The sequence below is a fragment of the Anopheles cruzii genome, chromosome 2 (assembly GCF_943734635.1).
Source record: "Anopheles cruzii chromosome 2, idAnoCruzAS_RS32_06, whole genome shotgun sequence".
NCBI classification, from domain to species: Eukaryota; Metazoa; Arthropoda; class Insecta; order Diptera; family Culicidae; genus Anopheles; species Anopheles cruzii.
The window spans coordinates 33,942,177-33,964,348 of NC_069144.1; the positions used below are offsets into that span (position 1 = coordinate 33,942,177).

The 22,172-nt window shown below is 43.4% G+C and overlaps 6 protein-coding genes across 6 annotated transcripts; 4 read left to right on the forward strand and 2 right to left on the reverse strand.

The window, feature by feature from the left end:
* The first annotated feature begins 35 nt into the window (after positions 1-35).
* On the forward strand, positions 36-2,282 carry LOC128277530 (uncharacterized). Its single transcript, XM_053016002.1, has one exon. It carries the CDS (start codon positions 240-242, stop codon positions 1,536-1,538), a length of 1,299 nt encoding a protein of 432 aa, XP_052871962.1. The 5' UTR covers positions 36-239; the 3' UTR covers positions 1,539-2,282.
* An 817-nt stretch (positions 2,283-3,099) lies between these two features.
* LOC128277529 (RNA polymerase II subunit A C-terminal domain phosphatase) lies at positions 3,100-5,813 on the forward strand. Its single transcript, XM_053016001.1, has 4 exons — positions 3,100-3,320; positions 3,458-3,746; positions 3,818-5,207; positions 5,271-5,813. The coding sequence occupies exons 1-4, from the start codon at positions 3,100-3,102 to the stop codon at positions 5,801-5,803; spliced, it is 2,433 nt and encodes an 810-aa protein (XP_052871961.1). The 3' UTR covers positions 5,804-5,813.
* A 150-nt stretch (positions 5,814-5,963) lies between these two features.
* Positions 5,964-6,631, reverse strand: LOC128277533 (28S ribosomal protein S17, mitochondrial). Its single transcript, XM_053016006.1, has 2 exons — positions 6,428-6,631; positions 5,964-6,362 (listed from the first exon to the last, which is right to left on the reverse strand). The coding sequence occupies exons 1-2, from the start codon at positions 6,533-6,535 to the stop codon at positions 6,003-6,005; spliced, it is 468 nt and encodes a 155-aa protein (XP_052871966.1). The 5' UTR covers positions 6,536-6,631; the 3' UTR covers positions 5,964-6,002.
* A 306-nt stretch (positions 6,632-6,937) lies between these two features.
* LOC128277531 (polyadenylate-binding protein 2) lies at positions 6,938-10,023 on the forward strand. Its single transcript, XM_053016004.1, has 6 exons — positions 6,938-6,959; positions 7,022-7,074; positions 7,224-7,321; positions 7,407-7,948; positions 8,027-8,128; positions 9,424-10,023. The coding sequence occupies exons 3-5, from the start codon at positions 7,241-7,243 to the stop codon at positions 8,067-8,069; spliced, it is 666 nt and encodes a 221-aa protein (XP_052871964.1). The 5' UTR covers positions 6,938-6,959; positions 7,022-7,074; positions 7,224-7,240; the 3' UTR covers positions 8,070-8,128; positions 9,424-10,023.
* A 2,510-nt stretch (positions 10,024-12,533) lies between these two features.
* LOC128278910 (collagenase-like) lies at positions 12,534-13,847 on the forward strand. The gene is made up of 3 exons (XM_053017635.1): positions 12,534-12,799; positions 12,873-13,030; positions 13,153-13,847. Exons 1-3 carry the CDS (start codon positions 12,534-12,536, stop codon positions 13,845-13,847), a joined length of 1,119 nt encoding a protein of 372 aa, XP_052873595.1.
* A 915-nt stretch (positions 13,848-14,762) lies between these two features.
* On the reverse strand, positions 14,763-15,677 carry LOC128268591 (brachyurin-like). The gene has a single exon (XM_053005717.1). The coding sequence runs from the start codon at positions 15,675-15,677 to the stop codon at positions 14,763-14,765; it is 915 nt and encodes a 304-aa protein (XP_052861677.1).
* Between the last annotated feature and the right edge of the window lie 6,495 nt (positions 15,678-22,172).

A 22,172-nucleotide genomic window follows, 5' to 3' on the forward strand; every position in this document is an offset into this window, starting at 1 on the left:
AAGCAATGCCGATTTCATTCTCATTTTCAGTAGAACTTAATCCGAAATAACGAATCCCTCATTGCCATTGCATTCAAATGTGACCCATTTGCACATATGGAGCGGATTTATTTTTATAGTGTTCACGACGTAATAGCCAGCGACTAGCGCTTCGTTGTAAGTCTCTTAACAAACAATCGAATCATAGCGTGTGGATATAAAGAGTAAAATCGCACACACTTAAAACACACATTACTACAATGCGTAAATATCAACAACTTGCACTTGTTCTGCTATCAATCACGTGCGTAGTGATACTCCTCGTATATAAAAGCGAAAACAACCGGCTAAAGTATGTGCTAGAGGTAGTCAATATTTTCGGACGTAACGACGCGGCTAGTCTGATCAGAATCGATAACAGCAGTCGGTTGCACAGCTTATCGTACGATTTGGATAACCCTCTCCCTGCCTGGCAGCGTATCGGCGATGGTTTCTTCGTGTACTCGTCATTTTGGCAAAAGAACGAACTGGCTGCCGGTGGCACAGTGATCAGCATCATTGTCGGGTTGGAGCAGGCGATTGTGAACTTCAAATGCCAGATTCAGCACGACACCAAAGATCTTGTCACTGGGAAGCTACTATTCACGCGCATCGAACGCCCCAACACTGGCTCAGTGAAAAATCCCACCGGAGAGTCTTTTGTGGTGTATAAATTTCTCTGCAAGCTGTCCCGTGATTTTGGCCAACCAACAGAAGTCATCTACACCGATGTGAATCATGCTATCAATCGTTACGTTCCTTTGCGTGTTTTAGAGAGCAAATCTGTGCGGCAACGCATGACAATTACAGCCTGTGTCGACATGAACGATTATCTTGAACTTGAAGAAGACGTGCGACACCCCGCTGCTGTACTTCAATATTTTCTGCATCATCAGATTGTTGGCGTAGAAGACTTTATTGTGTACAACAGCAACGCACTGAACGGAGCAACCGCCTCGTTGCTCTACAACCATGGCATCAAAATCAATCTGCTGCCGTATAATTTTCCTTTCGATCTGAGCAACCGGCAGCAGAATCAAATGATCATCGAAATGGACTGCACGATGCGAAACTACAATGCCGCCAAGTTGACGTTCGTCGGGGCGATTAACGAGTACCTTTACCCAAGCTCGCGACTTCGACTTAACAACCAGTTCCTTACATACGCCTGGAAGGTGTCGAGCGACGTGTCCCGTTTTGCTGTCAGTACACGCTCCGTATGCATAGATTCACGCAAAAAGATATTCTCCGACAATTTACTGTATGATGTGGACGCTCATTCGGACAGCGAGGGACAATTTTTTGTGTACAAACCTCAACACTACAATCGGTCTGCCGGAGGAACAATCGATCTCATGAAAACGCTTGATGTCGAACGAAACATGCTGTTTGTTCATCGGTACGGGGGCAAATGTAGCAGCAAGGCGAATCTACACGAATGGACCGAGGGACTACACGGGGACTTTTTGCAGTATATAATGGATGTTGGGCGCGAGCTAAACAAACTAATCTTCCGATAAATCTGTAAAGAGTTCCAGCGATCAGGACCACTGTGAGGTAAACAAAAGGACACCAAAAAAGTTGTCCTTTCAGGCCGATCAGTGCCACTAGCAAACAGAATGCAAAAGAATGAAAGCGGAACCATCCAAGGTAGCTGTCGTTTGTCGATGTCAGGTATTGTAGAAGAAGAAATTATAGTAGATAACTTGAGATCGCTGAGGCTTGAGACAGTCAAAAACGAATGGTTCGAAACGAAAAATGGTTCATTGTTTCATTTGATACTTTGACATGACGTGATGTAGGAAACGTGACGTCCACTTCACTTCTGAAAGTAAAACACAGATTTTAGTTGGGTTGCTCCTTTTTCAGTTGCGCTAGCCTCGTTTACGTTCGGATTTTTTCTCCTTCTATTGTTTTTATCGACTTACGATAGAATTAATTCATTTTTGCCTTTCAATATCTTTTCTATAGTTTGTCAATGCTTCTCGCACATTTTACTCGTCTGCTAGATCTCATTAAAAACCGTTTCAAAACTGTAGTGACGGTGTTATGATAGAATGCGCCAGGCAAAAAGAAGATTCTAGGATAGGTTAAAGATCAAATGGTGAGTATTGTCAAGTGCTACGATCGATACAGAACAATAATTATTCAATCAAAGCATCACTTTCTCTAATAATCAAAAGTATCCGATCTATTCGTACAAAAAGTTTAGCATACAATCGATATCAATTTTTTATTAACTTTTCCAATTAAAGTTCGACGAAAAAAGTGTATGACTTTGCATTTTAATATGAATTTGAGTTTTTAATGTGTTCTCAATTGCAAAAAACGAAAGAAATTTTTAGACATTGCTTTCCACCAGAAGTTCTAGGTTGTTAAATTAACGACTGATTCAAAATAGTCAGAGTGTCACACATCACTCAGTTTGACAGAGGCCAAGGTTGTTACAAGCTGGGCTGAAATTGATAGATTTCTAACAGTTTGAAACTAATTGAGCGTGCAATAAATGCATTGCATTAGTTTTCTATCTATATATATATCAGCTGTAGCTTACCACCGTATCCTAAAAACTCAGTATTATATGCTCCTCCACTGACTTTAGTTTTGACTAAAGATGGTTGGCTTGGCTAGAAACGGCTGGTTTGAGCCAGGTTCGTTAAAATACCACTCCAAGAATCGCCAAGAAATTCCGTGATCACGACCACTACCCACTACTGCATTGGCGTGGTCGTCAATATTTTGGCCCCGTGGTTTCGAGTAGATTGAAATCTTGTTTAATAAATATACAATCGAAACGAGCTGAAAATAACAACCAAAAAATCGTTTTTAATAAAATAAAATCGAAAAATAATTATTATGTACCATCGTAGCAATGAGTAGGCCGTACAATTCAACCTACATATGTAACCGTGTGCACAGTTCAGTTGGTGAGGACGGAAACAGTTATCGGAGTTTTGCCAACGAACCTGGCCATCTCTTGGTTTAACCTGTATCGGAGTGATCTTAGACTTCACGTATTCGTTGTGACAGCACATTCGTCGACGAATCATCGCGAAAGCGACGGCGAACAGAGAGACGAAAATGGCCGATCCAAATCAAAACATCATTTGCGTTCCGGACGATTGTGCGATAAAAATCAACAAATGGAAAGTGCGTGAGGGCTTTCCAGTGACTAGAGGCAGCATCATACTGTTTTACGAGCTGCCTGATAGTAGTGACAAGGAAGTGAAGCGACTAAAGGCAACAAAAAGCGGCGTCGTCAAGAAACGGCTGGCGCGAGAAGGCGAAACCGTAACACAAGGGTAAGCAGTAAAAATCCTGCCCCGTTTCGATCGATGAATCGACGCAACAGCCAGAAGTTGCGGTGATACTCGAAGATACTGGTTTGGTTGATCGATTGTTGTTGTTATTCGAATGAGTTGTTTATGTTGTTTTCCAGAAAGCCGGTATTGGCGCTGGGTCAATGCAACCATACGACGGTCATCAAGGACATGTGTGCCGACTGTGGGGCCGATCTACGCCAAGATGAACCAGGCGCCAATTGCTCGAAAGCTTCGGTGCCGATGGTCCATTCGGTGCCTGAACTGAAGGTGACGGAAACATTAGCAAAAAAGCTAGGTCAGGCGGACACCCAGCGACTGCTAAATGACCGAAAACTTGTTCTGTTAGTTGATCTCGACCAAACGCTCATCCACACTACCAATGATAATGTGCCAAACAATTTAAAAGTAAGGTCATCATACATACTTGTCATATATGTCATCGGAATCTATATGTTTGCTGTTGGTTCGATTTGCAGGATGTTTACCATTTTCAACTATATGGTCCCAACTCACCGTGGTATCATACGAGGCTGCGACCTGGTGCGCTGGAGTTTCTAGCTAAAATGCATCCATACTACGAGCTACACATTTGCACATTTGGTGCGCGGAATTACGCCCACATGATAGCGCAGTTTCTAGATAAAGACGGGCGTTTCTTTTCTCACCGAATCCTTTCTCGCGACGAGTGCTTTAATGCAACCAGCAAAACTGATAATTTAAAGGCACTGTTTCCGTGCGGTGATTCGATGGTGTGCATCATCGACGATCGTGAGGACGTATGGAACATGGCATCCAACCTGATCCAGGTGAAGCCATACCACTTCTTTCAGCACACGGGCGACATCAACGCGCCACCTGGTATGTCGAAAAACGAACTCGATGGGAAAGGTGTTGATTTTAAGGAGCTTATGAATCAGACACGGAAAGATAAGAAGGTGAATGATGTTGAAGACAATACCCGGCCACCTACTCCGAAGATAAAGGCAGATGAAGGTACCAGACACAAACGGGAAGAAAATAAGGTTGAAACGGTGACGGAGAGTACAGCTAATTCAGGCGACAGTGAGAATATGTGCATTTTGAATAAGGTGCACGATTCGCCGAACAGTGTAAATGCAGAAACCCCTAACACTTATAACGAAGACAGCAAATCAGAGGCAATAGTTAAAGAGGCTTTTAAAGAGGATCAGAAAACTCCATCACAAACTTCGGAAAACATGAGCTACACGTTGATGAAGAAATGTTCTAAAAACCAGGATGAAGAACATTCAACGCAAGAAGAAATTGATAATCCTGAAGACGAAGCAACAGAGACGGAAAATCTTGAAAAAGTAGATGGAGAATGTTCGACCCAAACAAGCGTTAATGAAGGGAGTGGAGCGCACAACGTGAACGAACTTATCGAAATTGAGGATCCCGACGACTATTTGCTATACTTGGAGCATATACTGCTTAAGATACACGGAACATTCTACGCAAAGTACAATAGCTCGAAAACGATCCCCGATCTGAAGCAGCTCATCCCGTCGGTGAAGGCAAACGTATTGGTCAACACAAGGCTATGCTTTTCCGGTCTGATACCTAACAACGTGAAGCTTGAACAAAGCAAGGCATATCAAATAGCACGAAGCCTGGGCGCGGTCGTTACCCAAAATTTAGAAACAACGACCACCCACCTAGTAGCAGTTACGATCGGTACCTCGAAGGTAATCAATGCACGCAAGAACGCGGAGATAAAAATAGTCACTCCAGAGTGGTTGTGGACGTGTGCTGAGCGATGGGAACACGTAGAAGAGCTGTTATACCCTCTAAAGACTTCAAACCCTGCTAAAATGCGTCAACCACCTCCGCACTGTCACAGTCCTGGTAAAAGTTTCTACGAAACAAACAATTCGTATCAGTTATTAATGCAAATCTCTTTCATTGCAGAACATTCGGTCAATTACGATGGGAGGAGGAAGTCTCGCGACGAACCAAAATTCATGGATACGGTCAACCCGCTGCTTAGCTTTTCGAACGATGATCTCGATGCAATGAATAACGATTTTGAAGATTTTTTCGAATCGAACGACAGCTCTAGCGACGATGAGCCAGTTGACATTGAAAATCCGCCAATGGAAAAAGCGCTACGTAAGCGGCGAAGGGTTGAGGAAATCAACGCGAGCCATGGTCGGCATAACATTTTTAGGAAGCTCGCGGAAGAAGATGAAAACCGAAGATGTGTACTAAAATACGACAATGTGGACAACGACGAAAACAGCCAGACAAACGCTTCGGATGATGAAGATGACGACGATGAAAGCCCAAGTGCTAGATTTCGGCGTGGCGGTGACCTACCATCCGATCTGGATATGGGTTCAAATAGCGAAGGTAGCAATGAACCGATCGACGACGTTGACGATGGCGATTGGAATATGATGGGTGCAGCATTAGAGAGGGAATTCCTGGGACTAGACGATTAGTTTTAGGAATGCTGCGAACTGTATAAAAATAAAATAAATCCCCTCACACAACAAACGTTGGTACTGGAATGTTTGCTATTTGGTTGGTACTGTTTGGTTTGGAATGGTAAGTAAAGCCGGAAGTAATATTTTCTCTTTTTCTATCTTTTGATTAATTGTGTTCTATTTTACTTTCAGTACGTAGACAGACAAACTAGTTTTAAACGGCAAACGGTTGATCGTTTCCATCTTCGTGGTATTTGATGTACGTTTCGCCGTGTGTAAAGTCTCTAGTGCCCTCCAACCGTCCTCGTGGAGGAGCACTGGAGTAATCAAATGCGTTTCTGGATTTACCGAACAGCCTGTTAGCTTCTTCGACTTCCTCCCGATACTTGCCAACGACGACTTTCTTTCCAGTGATAGGATCCGTTATGTCCCCGAGCGGATAAACGATTTCGTCGATAGTGTGCGTTATCAAACGGGTCAATTGTTCAGGTAATTCTTTGATTAAAACAATATCTCCAGTTTTGCATCGTTTGTCAGGATCGTGGGCGAAATAGAATACATCCTTTTTAAAGTACTAAATACAATAACGTAATTAGGGCTATCTCCTTATGCAATACGAACCACGATTATGTTACCCACCATGTTGAGATTTGTGTCCAACTCCATACGTTTCACGCGTATTTTTGACGCATTGACTTTAACACATGGAACGACCTGTCCCAAAAGTACTCCCACACGGCTGGCCATGTTGAAATTGATAATTAAAAATCAGAAAAATGTATTGTTTAGTTCACAATACTGAGTTGTTTTGGTTCCCAATGGAAATGTTTGACATTTCCAAAGTGTACAGATGACATTTGTGTCCGTTTTGGTTATAAAATATTACTTTGATACATTATAAAAGAAGCAACTGTTAAGTAGAACTGTTTCTATTAATTTTGTTTAAATATTTTTTTTTCTCGCAATAAGTTCAATGAAAATTTCCAAAGTTTAGCCAAGTTTGATTTTTTGCTGATTGTTTTCTGGGCTAAATTGGGCTAAACATTATTTGCCAACGACGCGTGAATCTAGGCCCTTTTGCGGCTCGCGTGTGCGTGAATCTAGGCCCTTCAATTGTGTTCTCGACAAAGCAACCATAACCACATGAAACTTTGCTTGGATTGCCTGCGTGGTGAGTAAAAGAGATTAAAGTGGCTTTTATATTAGAAAATCCTGTGAAAGTTTTATTTCTAGGTTCTCATATACAATTTGCCAGTGCTTGTGATCTATTTTTTACTTGTTAATAAGTAAGTAAATGAGTGTAAGAAATTCGTTTAGCAAATTTCATAAAATGCCGACAGCGGCCATGTTTGGCTAAAATCGGTGACACTCGAGCGTTTTCCTTGTGGGTACGTGGAATGAATAGCGGCATTATTGAGTGTAATTTATTTTTTAGCTTCCTTCCTCAAAGCTATGGCCGATGAAAGTCTTTTGAATGATTCCAACCTGGGAGCGCTGGGAAGCAACGATGATGAAGCCGAACTGTTGATTGAGGTTAGTTCCAGAGTCAGTTGCGATATTTTCCTCCTTTGATATTGGAAAGTGGCCGATAATTGTATTAATTGGCTTTCCCCTACAGGATGACTATTTAAAAGGATCAGAAATGCAAATCGACCCAGAGCTCGAAGCTATAAAGGCAAGAGTCAAGGAAATGGAGGAAGAGGCGGAAAAGTTAAAGCAGCTGCAGTCTGAAGTAACAAAGCAAATGACGCTTGGCTCGCCTACTGGTTCGACACCAATGTTGACGGCCGAGGAAAAGGCCGAGGTTGACAATCGATCCATTTACGTCGGAAATGTTGATTATGGTGCTTCGGCTGAGGAGCTTGAGGCACATTTCCATGGGTGCGGTGCTATTAATCGTGTGACGATTCTTTGCAATAAGGCCGATGGGCACCCAAAAGGCTTCGCGTACATCGAGTTCGGTGCGAAGGAATTTGTTGAAACGGCTCTCGCCATGAACGAGACACTTTTCCGCGGACGACAAATCAAGGTTAACCCCAAGCGTACAAATCGACCGGGAATGTGTCAGACCAATCGTTTTCCGCGCGGTGCAAGAGGTCGTGCAGCTCGTGTTTCGCGTGCTTGTTGCTACGGCGTTCATCGCGGCACCAGGCGACCAATGTGAGAACACTTCACTTTTATTCGTAGTACTGTTTTTATTTGAGTACATTTTGTATGAGTATTGGTTTTTCTTTGCAGCCGAGGTTACAGAGGTCGTGCTACTTATTACGCACCTTATTAAGCAGAGTTATTTGCCAGTACAACCGCATTAAGCTGTAGGTGGCATCGTTACATATAAGGGTAAGTAGTTTATTTTTGTGAACTTTAGTTCTCTCTGCATTCAGTAAGTTATCCTCTCCATCGTCCATGGGACCCTTTAGATTTGCAATCGACTTATGTTTCGAACAACGCTGTATATGTTGCTGCAAGCATAGAGTATTGGGATGGGTAAATAAACAAATGCAAAGAAAAAAATCTGTAATGGAAGATACGACATCCATTGGCAACTTTTGCTTTTTCACAAACCTTTTTATTAAAATTTATGTGTAAAATAAGGAGCGAATGAGTATTCGATCACAAAAGACTCTAGTATTACCTTTCGATTTATTATACTTTGCAACACTGTTAGCTATAGCAGCAACACGTTTCGTTTTGTTTATTTAAGTCTGGTGCATGATTCTGTTTCTGTCCGTTATTGGATATCATAGCTGGAAGTATGCAACAAAATGTACCAACAATTGCATGTTCTAATTTACTAACAAATATTGTACACTATGCTTACATAACTCAATATATTAGATTGAGAAAAATGAAATCCATTATTTTTCGTGAAATTTAAAATTTTATGTAAATTGTTTCCGATAAGGGTTAAATATTTCCCCGCTGATAGAGCTGTCGGTAGTGCTCTTCGCTGTCACGCAGCCGGCCATGGTTTCGATTCCCGATACCGGCGTGACAGGGGTTGGCGCGGGACCAACAACCCGCCGCCCGTAAAAAAACGAATTGTTACAGAAAGCATCCAGAGATTACCATTGTCTCTGGTGCAGGATAAGACCGCTCAGCGGTTGTTTTCGAAGAAGAAGAAGAAGGGTCAAATATGCTCCGTTCGTTGCATAATTAGTCGCCATTTTTAAGATGATTTCATAATGCCACTCTCTTGGAAATCTTGGTTCTGATTTGCGAAAAACTATAGTAATCGATTATGACAATCTTCTCTTGGTCCCAATTTCTTATCACCTTGTTGTGTCATCTTGACAACGAGCATTAACTTGCAATTGTTTGATCAATACTTTACGAGATATTCATTACTACTTTTCCAAATATCGATCGCTGCAGCCATTTATCGAGAAAATAATCGATTTCTATTTCCCCAATGTAATATTTATTATATCTTCGTTTTAGTTATCGTGAGACACCTTCAATTCATTTCTGTATTGTTTATGTTATAGAACTAGTTTGGTTGATAACATTTTTCCATTACACTTTGACATTACATTATATTCATTACATGTTGTAAACTTGTACTTGATTATTATTTATTCTGGCTTCGTTAGTTGTTATGATAAACAGTATTTTTTATTATCTAACTTTTGCAGATTGTAAAAAATATTTAATGATATTTTTCAAAAAACATTATTTGTCATCTCAACTTGCTAAGCACCCAAGGCTTACTCACTTCTGCTAATTATTAGAATACAGAGCGCAGAAATAAGCATGACAAATACATAATTCCTGGTGTGGGAATTACAAAAATAATGTTTTTTGAACGATCAAAAACAGAACATTACAAAGCAGATTGTGACAGAAAAGATGATCGAAAACCAACCAAAAAAACATTCACACGACCTGTCATGGATATCAACGGAAAAAGATTCGGCTCCGCAAAAAATGCAAAGCAAGAAAAAAGTGAGACAAAAGAAAAAAAATCATGTCGAAGAAAAGAAGATGAAAAAAGATTCAAAAATAGCCCGAAAGGGGGGGTGGCTGGTGTTCACAAACAACTAACATTGAAAAAAGTGGCGCCTTTAAATAGAAATAAAAAATAAATTGTAATAATAAAACAAAAAAGGAAAAGTATAAAGGGAAAATACTAAACCCCAAAATAAATACCAATCGAAAAGAGACGATATACAAGATTCTACAGCAAAATAGGCGCCAAGACAGAATGGAACATGCACGAGAAATTATTAATAAAAGAGAAGATATAAAGGAGGAAAAAAGGATGTTTATGCTCGTTTCTTTTGTTTCTTGTAATTGTGTGCTGTGTGATCCTAAAGTCCTTCCTCTGTGGGGAAAGGACATAATTGCACTTTAAATCGAACAAAATGGAATGACAAATTTGTTATCGTCCCAAGTATTTCTTTCATTTGCTACATGACTAAATTATAAGCTCAACAGGTAAGTTTACGTGTTTTGCCAGTACTATAACGGGTTAAATAAAAAAATCATTCAAACTTGTTTGAATGTTCATAAAGATGAGGCACGTTTTAAAAAGAAGAAAAATATACACAAAAAGCGAATCATTTATATGTGTAGTGATGGAAAAATTTGTCAATGTGTTTCTTAACTCTACATACGTCGAAACCGATCCATAACTGTAATCGCAATGTGTTTGTTCGCCACAAATGTTGACCAACGGAGTTGCTTTGCGGCACACACAGTTTTTTTTTTATAAGTTGTTCGACGATGTGGGAATATCTTTTGCTTTTTCGGTTCTTCGGGTCATAGTCGTCGCCTGTGCAGGTGTTGAAGCCCCGCTGATGTTCGCCTAGATGGTTGTGCCAGATCATATGTGGAAAGACTGCTTCGACTCGCACACCATTCCGTCGCAGACGTTGCCGCTCATGCGTTGGCAACCCTCCCTATGGCTGCTATGACGAGCATCTCCGACTTCTCGCGAACCAGACAAGGAGTTTGCTACTGGTTCACCGTCCGGAACACTGCACACGAAGAAGAAGGTGATCGGCCTTCAAGCACAAAATCTCTCAAATGATAATATTTCATATTTATTTACAGTTGTTCGCCGGTGGTTTTACAAATTGAAGCTTACGTACTAAGCCCTTAAATGCTAGGTGCGGCAGAGGCGCGAAGGCGGGAGAGGAAGGTGGAGACGGGGAGGGGAAAGTCCAACAGGGAGCTTGCGGCATTGAAGGACCCGATCGCCCGCAGGAATGGGTCATTAGATCCGAGGCATGATCGAAACATAATAACAACAGCAACAAAGTGGTCGACCCGGGTTGGAAGCGGCGACTACCGCAATCTGCAAAAGTAAAGTGACCACACAAGAGGAAAACGGGAGACTGAAATTTGAGGTTGGGGCGACACCTTTAAAGATTCATGACGAAGCGATCAGTGTGATCGAGTCGTGATGCGATTTTGTAACTTAGCGAAGCTTACACCTGACGGGAGTGATGGTTTTTGCCGTTAGGAATATAATGGTTTTTCTACAGGATGTTCCATCACGACCCATACTATTGAAATGTTAAATAACTCCGCTATTTGTCAGTCGATTTTGACAAATGAACAAGATTTATTTAGTGTATAGAATGCCGTTTATTAAAAATTTACTTAGAATACAATATCGATCAAATGACCGCCTCCATTAGACACACAAAAAGTGGGCCTTTCTTGGGCATTTTTCATTATATTTGACAACATCTCGGTAATAGACAACGCAATAGCAGCAATTTTCACTGTGATGTTAGCTTTCAGTTCTTCAATGGTCTTCGGTTGGCTGGAATACACCATACTCTTCAAATAGCCCCATAGAAAGAAGTCAGAAGAAATTCGCCATTAAGATAAAACGAATATTTTCAATGTAGAGCACTACAATTTCAGCCCGCTGTTTTACTGTAAATTGATCCATGACTAAGACGACATAGATTAACGTTTCAGAATTTGACTGATTTGTCAAAATCCACTGAAAAATGACGGAATTATTGAACATTTCAATAGTGTGGGTCGTGATGGAACACTCTGTACATTTAATCGCAAAATATTTTAAAGTAACTTACACCAAATGGAAGTAATTAGGCGCATTTCCCACACTGTATGGACGGCTCGAGTCTTATCAACCAAATTCTCGATCCACCACCAAACCTTTTTGATTTATCACCCAAGTAAGCAACGTTTAACTGCACTTTTGCACTAGAGCAAACCATCCCTACACACCCCGATCCAGGGATCCTCACCGTTCCGTTAAGCGCTCTTGCAATAAACAAAGACGTGCACCGACTTTAAGAACAGAAACAGATATTACTTTTCAACTATTGATCAAGTTCTTTATGAACGTTTTCATTTCCAAGCGGTCCACAACTTCTTTAAGTGAGATTTTATCTATATGGCTGAAGAAAAAATGCCAATACTCTTAGAATGGTAGCACCAAAGAATTGACAAGAAGCCCCGGTTGACCCGGTAGAGGTTGACCCCGGACGAACAACAATAAGAAACGGGCATGTGAATCCTGACGTTAAAATACAGCCAGCTTGCCAACCAGTCAATGACAAAAAAAAAACACAAAGTAAACATGGATCGAGATACGAAAAACGCCGCTTACTGGTGCCAATTGGTGGATTAGGGGTTTTATCTGCAAAACAATGGAATTACTCATCAGCGAGGTACCAGAGTGGCATTCCAGAGAGTCCGTATAAAACTCGCTCAGCTAATCCGCTACGAGGTTAGTCGTTCGTGTTCTGCTCTGTGAAAAATGAGAAACGTGCTGGTTTTGCTTGGATTTGTAGCGGCGTTCGGTGTTCCGAAAATCCATGCTGCTCCACAATCGCTAGTTGGAAGACCGCTGGCATTGCCGTTTTCAGTCAAAGGTCCACGCATACGTGGCGGTATTCCCGTGGGACCAGAAGAGATTCCTTACGCGGCTGGCTTAATGATACAACAATCGATGGGTAGTCGCTGGTGTGGTGGTAGTCTGGTGTCCGTGAACTACGTCATAACAGCCGCTAGCTGCTTTTTGGAGTAAGAAAAGCCGAACTTTATAATGCTTCACGTTTCGTGGATTGACTTGCTTGTCCTTGATTCTTACTTACAGTCCCGGTCCGACCACAGTGCTTTTGGGGGCCTCTGATACAACCAATGTGGCAGATATCGTTGTAGCAAGCGAAATTATTCTTCACCAAGCATTTGTTGCTAGCCAAAATCTCAACGATATAGCTTTAGTGCGACTAGCCAGACCAGCTAACATAACCAGTAAGTACATAACTCGCCGGATTCGGAAGAGATTATCTCTTACTTTTCGTCAATCAGTTATCGCATACATTATTCGGTGCAATAAAGTACCCTAACAATCGATCAATTGCTTTATCGCGTAGATAACATTCAATTGGCGCGGTTGCCCAACTGGAGGCAGGCAGAATCCCTTTTCATCGGCCAACTGGCCACTGTAAGCGGCTGGGGAGCACTTGGTCAGAACGCTCCGGAGTTACTGCCCCTTAACCATCTGCACCGCCTCAGTGGCACGATCATTACCAATGCAGCTTGTAATTTGCAGTTCTTCGGAGGCATTACCGAGAGTCACATTTGCACTGCGACGACCAATGGATCCCCGTGCCTCGGCGATCAGGGAGGACCGTTAACGGTACAGGACGCTGATGGTGGCCACACCGTAATCGGTGTTTTCTCCTTCGTCTCCAATCTCGGATGTGACGTTGACTGGCCGGCAGTATACACGCGCGTCACACGTTACCTCTCCTGGATCGAGGCAAACTCAGACGTAATCATACGCACCGACTTCGACTTTTTACCGACACCACCGAATCTAATCACTACCACCGTGGCTACACCGGAGCCAACCCACCAAGAAACGACCACGACCAGCGTGTTTACTACGACTACTGTTACACCGGAGCCGACCCACCAGGATACGACCACGACCAGCGTGTTTACCACGACTGCTGTTACACCGGAGCCAACACACCAGGAAACGACCACGACCAGCGTGTTTACCACGACTACTGTTACACCGGAGCCGACGCACCAGGATACGACTCCGACGACTTTGTCTTAGTTGTTACACAATCGAAGAAAAATAGACAAATACAAAATACATTGCATCGAATAATTGATGCAAACTGTACTAGAACGAACAAACTATTTATTCGAAGATTCATAACGCATTGTTTTCACTTAAGCTCCAAGTCCTTATGAGCGTAATCCGAGTTCTGTGCAATGAACTCATATGGTAGAGCGAGACGCGGACATGCAATTCCGTAAGTGCATCCTTGTGCTGATACAAACGATGCAGCATCAATCTTCAAACTCTGGCCACCGACGTAAACACGAATGACCGAACGCCCACCCGTCGCATCAAGACGGACGTTTTGAGCCGAGACCAGAAGAATGTTTCAGGAACCATCACACATAGCATTCATGCCACCCAGGGTAAGGGAAGGGTACCAACATTGAGTAAGACAATATTAATGTTAATCAACTCGCCACTGCCGATTGTGCGCTAGGGCCAGCAGAGCCACCAAGTCGAACATCATAGCTCTATAACTAGAGGTATTCTGGGTGTATTTTATACGATGGTGCTTGCCATCCGGTACCGAAGTCTGACAACAGGAAGTATCCGAGGCATTTAGAAGATTTATTGTGCTCGAGATAAGCAAAGGAAGCGGCTAATGCAATGTCTTTTGACGGCGATTCATTATAGGTCCTTTTTTTAGTATGTAGCATAATTCCTGACAAAACATTCTCCAACCTAAACCACCATCGTAAATGTATAAATTATCGTTTGGCAGATTACTTTTTAATAATTTAACAGGATTTTTCAATCAATCACCAAAATCAAACAAAAATACTCTGTTGGTATTGAGACGCTCTTATTGAATGATTTAGAAATTATTTCGCAACATAGTATGTTGATAATAAGAAGAATGTGTAGATTTATAAAAAGTTTTTATTCTTTCCACCTTCACAACGTTCACGGACGGAATACAAAGTCAGAATTTTGCTCGATCCAGTCGCGGAAGAAAGAAACTCGCACCCAAACCGAGGGAGCACCCGACGCACAGCCCGCCGCCGACACGAATGAGGCAATACCGACCTCCAGACTGCTGCCACCATCTTGCACGGCCAGCGGACCCCCAGAGTCACCGTTGCATGGAGAACGTCCTCCCGCCGCATCGAGACACACATTCTGGTCCTGGACCAGGGCCGTACTCCAGAAAGAATTGCACTGAGCGTTCGAAAGGATCGGATTGCGCGTGAACATTACGATTGGTGAGGTTGCCGTACTCGCATCGGAAGTTCGGCCGAAACCGGAAGCGGTGCCTTCCATCCCGGCGAACGTACGAGCATCGGAACGGGCAGGTAAATGTATCGGCTGCACACGATTATTGAAAACAGCAGGAGAGTTCAACCGTACGGTGGCAATATCGTTCCGGATCGTTGAAGGATTGTAGCCAGGGTGGACAAATATTCCGGCTTGGGTGAAGGCGATCCGCTGCTGGGATGCTTCTACGATCGTGCGATCGTGAGCTCCGAGAATAGCCGTTCCGCCTGAAGCTACTTGACCATTTCCACCGACCACACAGTGAGCCGCCGTTAGGATGTAATTGTTTGTGATGACGGTGGCACCACACAACCCGGTTCCAGTGGGGAAGGTACTGGTCAGGGCAACCTGATACGGGAACTGGCCTTCAAGCGCTGGAGCACCATTCACAATGCGACGAGAAGGATTGGCGTACCGAAGGGCCTGCCATTCGGCTGGAAGTCGCTGCCAGTAATGGTCGAACTCGTCGATCGGTTTCACTTGCGACCAATCGATGTCGATCCAGTCAGCACTAGAGCCGACAGCCAACAGACAGACTACGACAAACACTTCTACGAGTTTCATGGTGATGCCTGACCTTTCGCCGGGAACCGGGATACAAACTGATGCCAAGCTGGTGACTGGCGGAGGGCTTTTATTCGTCTACCGTTCAGATAACGTAGTCAATGACAGAGTAAAATGCCGAATCTTGAAATCAGTTGGGTTTTCCGTTTGTTAGATAAGGTCGAATGGAGGAGATAATGTTTCTAATCGGCGGATACGAAGGCTCCTCTTTGTCTGAATGGTGGAAGTGACGAACTTGGGCGGCGAAGGTTTTCCCGTAAATAAATCAATATACGCGGACCGTTAACTACTGGACGTTATGCAACATCAGGCATGCGTTCATCATCGTCTTAACAGACCTAGAACATCCTGCGATCTTTTGCCATAGTCCAAACATTCTTCTATCCGGACGCGATCGCAGAACCCTTTACTAGAAACCGCAGAGTATGTGTGCATCTGCCTCTAACTTGGTCCAGGTCGCGTGGCCCTGGAGATCAACTAGCCTTTTCACGATTCTGTACATGCGTAGAGCAAGGAAGCCACGATTCGTGCCCGCGCCTTTGGATCTCCATGGTGATGCTGCGATAGATGTTCGAAGAATGGACGTGACAACAATGTCTCCTTGTAGGTCTCGCGTCAATCCCCCTGATACGCCTGTTAGTTAAACCGAATCGTATGATTAATATAAAACATTAAACAATTGTTTAATAATATTGTACGATATCAATATCGAATTATACGAACCACAACAGTGCTTATTAACATAGCCACAGAGGTGGAAATGATCTTCAATAAAAAGTTATTTTAACGAATGAGTTGAGGACCTACCACTTTGGAAATAAATTTTTAATATTTCCCAGCTTCTTCAATTTAAAAAAAAGCGCCAAATGGGCCACCCTGTAGAAGAAGCGAACCGTCAAACGTTGTTTACAAATTACAGTAACTGGAAAAAGTCGACTAACAATAAACCGTCCTGGTGCTCCTTGGCGTTAGAGATTGTCCCTCTAACATTCCCTAATGGTTGTTGGTCGTTAATGATCGTTGTTAATGGTAACGGTAACATTGTTAATGGTCGAACGGAGATGAGCAACGCGTTGAACAACCCCAATGCCCCCAATCCGGGAAACGGCGAGTGCGATCGATCAGGTGCAGCGCCCAGAAAATCCCGCGCATCCCAGAGATCCATCCAGTAGTTTCAAACACCAGACGAGTGCGCCGAATTGATGTCGCCGAAGCCAGAGGGAAATGAACCTACCCCAAACGATACTACAGAACTGGGGCAATGGAATAGCGAAACATCGCCGGCGCCCAAGCGGCCGGTCAAGCTACAAGCAACGAACTGCAGCGTAGGCATTCGACACTCCGATCGCGTCAAATTGCGCAAGCAGCGAGGAGGCCCATCGTTCACCGCGAACCACCCGATCGACCAAAACTGGAGCAAAGGAAGTCGATGATCCCCGATCATCGAAATCACGCCGCACTCGATCTATGCAGCCGCGAACCCCACGATGACGTCAACCTGATGATACCGCCATACGGGGCCGTGGGCCCACAGCTGCCCAGCCGAGTGAGCCCGTTGCGACACAAGAACACAAGACGAAAACGTATGCGGCAGAGTGCATCGTCGGCAAGTTCGCCAACGCCGGGTTAATAACGTACGCGTGTACTGGGAGCGACCCAAATTATTGTAAGTTTATATATATAATAAAATTGTCGGCAGACGGGAGACAGTCAGTGGCTGATTCGGAGTCGGAGTCAGCGCTGACTGATTGATTGTGAAGTTGAATCCTCGACGAGTGAGATCTTTTGTTCGAGTTCAGTTTCGCCAGTCCGCCCGATTGCTTTGGAAGTAAGTATTTTCCACTTCAGGAAAATATTGCGAGGATCGAGAGTCCTTACGGAAGGTCCTTCGCACAGGAACGTGCCCACTCGGGAAGCTACATTTATCGGGACCGAAGCATGATTGATGGCCACCAGCAGCAGCAGCAGGGCCGACGAAAAGATTCACCTGCATCGATTCAATCCGGGCGATTGATCATCCAGCAGGACGCTCCAGTTGCTCCAGTTGCGGCAGTGCGTGCGGCTCCAGTAAATTTTCCGTAGATATAGGATAGGATAAATTAATAGGTAGCGTAGTATAAACTTAGAACTGTTTATTTACAGAAGGTGGGTTTATTTACAGAATGTAGTAACAAATCATTGCTTATCCTAATTATCCACTAATTATCCGCGAATGACTCTGGAATCGGGCAGAACCCAAAATTTCGGGTCATTTTCACTACAGCTAACTTACATACTAAATTGTCTAACGTAAACCGCATCATTGGTCCCAGTGTTGGCGTTTCCGTTTGGGTAATAAAGTTATTCAGTGCTGCAGGTACCGGAATTGGATGTGTATGAATAGGTGATATGTTTGTAAGGGGAAAACCGAAAACCTTAAGTGGATTTCCTTGCACAGCTCGCACAAATTTTACTACAAGACATTCGCTGTTGTCATCGGGCTTCGTTGCAAAAAACCAACAATTTGCACCGTCCTGCGAAAGTATTGCAGATTCCAGCACGAACGCTGATCGGACTTGTACCCTGAGTCCCTGGTTTGTCACATTCGGGGACATCGGTAACTGCGCCTACTGCCACCTGCGCAGCGCGCTGCGGGTTTTCAGGGACCTGACCACGTTCTCCGCTTCCTCCGCCGATATGTCCGATGTCCCAAGTGGAACCGCACGGGCGCCGAGCAAGGTCCTCTCGTGCGGATGCGCCGAGTGGTTTTTTAGGGACCCATGTTTCCGAACTTCATCTGCCAGATGGAGTAAGAAGTGGATGCCCAACGTTACTTGGCCGAATCGTTCTGCTAGTTGGTGCCATTTGCGGACGAAATTCTTGAGCATTAAATGCGCATAGTCCAATAACATCGGTGTATGAAATTTTTTGATGTTCAAAATTGCCACCGCGTAGTGTAACCAGCCCGTTGCAACAACAATCGTCTTCCCCACACTCTGATGCAGAAGCAGAAGCAGAAGCAGAATCACCGCGTGGACATCTAAAAATGTGGCCCAAACAGACGCTTTCCAAACAAGGTGATGTGGTGTAACTGCTACCTTTGGATAGCAGCGATCGATGTTGCCTGCTGCCCTCTCATGTGGAAACCTTATGTTCCACAAATTTTGTTTGAAATTGTGCAGCTGTTGAGCGTCCAACGCGTGAATAATCTTTGGGAACAACTTGTTTGCAACCCCTAAATGCAAGACGTGATAATCGTCTCCCACCAACACGTCCTCAACGATATCCGATATCGGCAGGTCCGTCAGTGGCGTTGTACGGCGTTGGTGGGGATGACGCTCCGGCTGGATGAGGTACATTCCGGCTAAAAAATCGGCTCCGACCCGGGCGGGGATGTCGTCCGGGTTCTCGCAGTAGTATGAGATGCGACCATGTACCTTTTCCCCACCGAGGATGCACTTTGGGCACGCATTGTATCCAGTTGTATTTCCTATTCCTGTAAAATATAATAAAATATAAATACAGCATGGAAATATGGCTATATGACTTCCAAATTTACCTTTAACGAAAGCGAGTGCTGCGGCGTCGGTAATAACTACCCGCGGTCGTATCCCTCGAATATTAAATAAATCGCACGCTTGTTGAACGAACGGGCGCAGGAACGTTTCACTATTCGGCACGTTGTTCCCGCAAAACACACTGATCGGAAATGGCTCAGCAGCTGGGTTATTTTCGGCCAGTAGTATTACCCAAGAACGTTTAAAAGAACGTGCCAAGGTTGTCTCCTGCAGCGGTACCTCATCAATGTGGACATCGTATTCGTCAGCGTCGGGGTTTAACAAATTTATGGTGAGCTCGTTTGCTGTAATGTAATGTGTAATGTAATGTGTGTAATGTGTAAACTGTGTAATTCTGTAATGTGTAAACTTACCCAGATCACCATTCCAGTGGTAACCATCCTGTTGGCGTTCAATCGTTATTGGCTCACTTGACTCCAACACGGTTCGCGCATCTCTGGGCATCTCGGGAACAACAATTGAAACTGCGCGGATCATTTGTTGTAGCATGCGGCGCTCGTTGATGACTGAACCAAACTCTTGCGCAACAAGTGCTAATCTTCGGACACTTTCTTCAATTTTTCGGCGCTTTTCTTCCGGGATCTTACTAAACGATTCGCGATCGTTTTCCAGATCAATCTGGTTATCCATGTAGTCGGCCATTTCGGATCTGAAAATATTATGAACTATGAACCATGTGAACCGACGTGTCGAAAGGTAAAAACACTGATCCGGACTGGTTCAATTTGCGACTAGAACCGAACGTGTTTCACTTTTTCCGCGCCCAAGCAAGAAATAGATGGTACTCAAAGGGTTGACCGCGAACGGTCGAAAGATTAAGACCATGTTTGCAAGGGTGTCCGAAGCAACAATCACCCAACACACATTGTTATTTCTATAGTATCATAAACGGCACTTTGTTCAGATCAGCGTCCTCGCCTTTCGGAATAACCAGTCTAAATAAAAACTTTTCTTCATACCAATAAACCTCACAATTCACTTACTTACTTTGTTCTTTTCAGTAGCTCACACGATTTAGCACAAGATCACAAGATTTTCACAGAAGAACACACAGAAAATTTTCTAATAAAACGACTGATCGTTTCAAACATAAGTACAAGACTGGTTTATTTCTATCTCTACAGGATCTTACAAGTATATACTGTCTTATTTCTACCTAACTTATCTTACGGTTACCTCTGCTATCCTAGTCTGAGACATTTGAAAGCTGGGTAATGTTTTGGGCTAATGGGTTTGCTGGGATGATCTGCTTGTTGCCGGTGTACCCTTAACGAAGTTTCTTCTTGAATGATCTGCTTGCCGATGTACCCTAACGGATGTGCGCGCGTGTCGTTACTGTGCTGGTTTTCCCCCAACGAATGTTCTATGGCAATGATCTTGTCTACCCGTGCATCTTGTGTGGATGATCGTTGGGACAAGATGCGAGCGTTGCTAACCTCGCACTTCTCCAGAGAATTTTCGCGACTGTTAAATTCAAGGTGGACAGGTAAATAGGTAAGAAAGGTATAAAGGTATATCAAGATCAGTAGAGAGAGGGAGGGAATGTAGTTTTTTAATGTGTAGATTTTCGGGGTGAAGGTCCGTTAGTCGCGCAGATAATATGAAAGTACCCAGAATATCTGAATATTCAAGCTATTTAATTGTATTCAGTAACAGGATTCAGTAACAGATTCATTCTTTTAATGTTTACAAAAATTTCATTGGCACGCAAGGGTTTATTCTCAGTGATCCAATAGAAATTGGGGGGACAGTTATACTAGGAGGTTCGATTCTTCGTCACAGGTAATTAGTAGCGCAAAGGTCACATTTCAACCCAATTACCTCAATATAAACGCCCGATAATGACAGTAGCTTAAAACAGTTCTTTAAATTAACGATGACTACATGAAAATTCTTGTGACTAACTCACTAACTCTTGTGACTGTGATACTGATGTATGTGATTGTTTATGCTTTGTTAGGCTTAAAATATTTATCAATATCAAACGTGTTTATCATATCATTCGTGCCCGAGAACACAGAAATCGAAGAAGTAAGTTGATTTCTGAATAATAGTATGAGAGAGCCAGAAAATTGAAGATGTTTCGATACAGCGAGCATAAATGTGACGCATTGAAATTTTCCGGAGAAACGATCGGATTGTGCTGTTTTGTTTTTATACTTAAATACAACATAGTGGAAGAATAATTTACAATAGTTATTCCTACGTATTAAGCTTCTTCTTATTGAGCAACAACCGCTGAGCGGTTTTAATCTGAACCAGAGACAATGTTAATCTCTGATGCTGTTACAGTACGTTTTTACGGACGGGGTAGTTGGTCCTGCGCCGATCCTCTTTGGCGCTCCGGTATCGGGAATCGAACCCATGGCCACTCTGACTGTGGTCTTTTTTTTAATCGATCTTTGACTCTGGTTATATGACTCGTTCTAACTTATTCGTAGCCAAAATAAATTTTATCTCTTATTTGTCTTCATTTACTCGCAGCATGAAAGAATGGAATAAGCAAAAAAAAAACTGGCCAGAGCCATTGGAAAGCACGAATGCCTATGGAACACAACTATGAACACCAACCTCACAACAAGAACTGAAGCATGGCGCAAAGTTGTAGAGGAAACAGACATTGAAGAAAAGCGTTGTAGACAACTGTGGCGTCGGATGGGACAGCAAATGAACAACGCGCTGAAAGCCTTGGATAGGGGAGTACGGTGTACTGCATTGTTTTCCACGCCAGAAGCCGAGTTTTATATAAATTTTAAACGGGGCGTCATGAACGTCCCGGAAACCACGATTCCATCGCCACGATTTCCAGTCCCAATCCGGATGGAAGGGATAGAGTCCTTCGAAGCTACTTACAACATCCTTCGTGCGGTACGGAATGGAGCGGTAGATTGCGATAACGTTGAGGAAGAGGTCGAAGAGTTCCAACAGGACGACGATA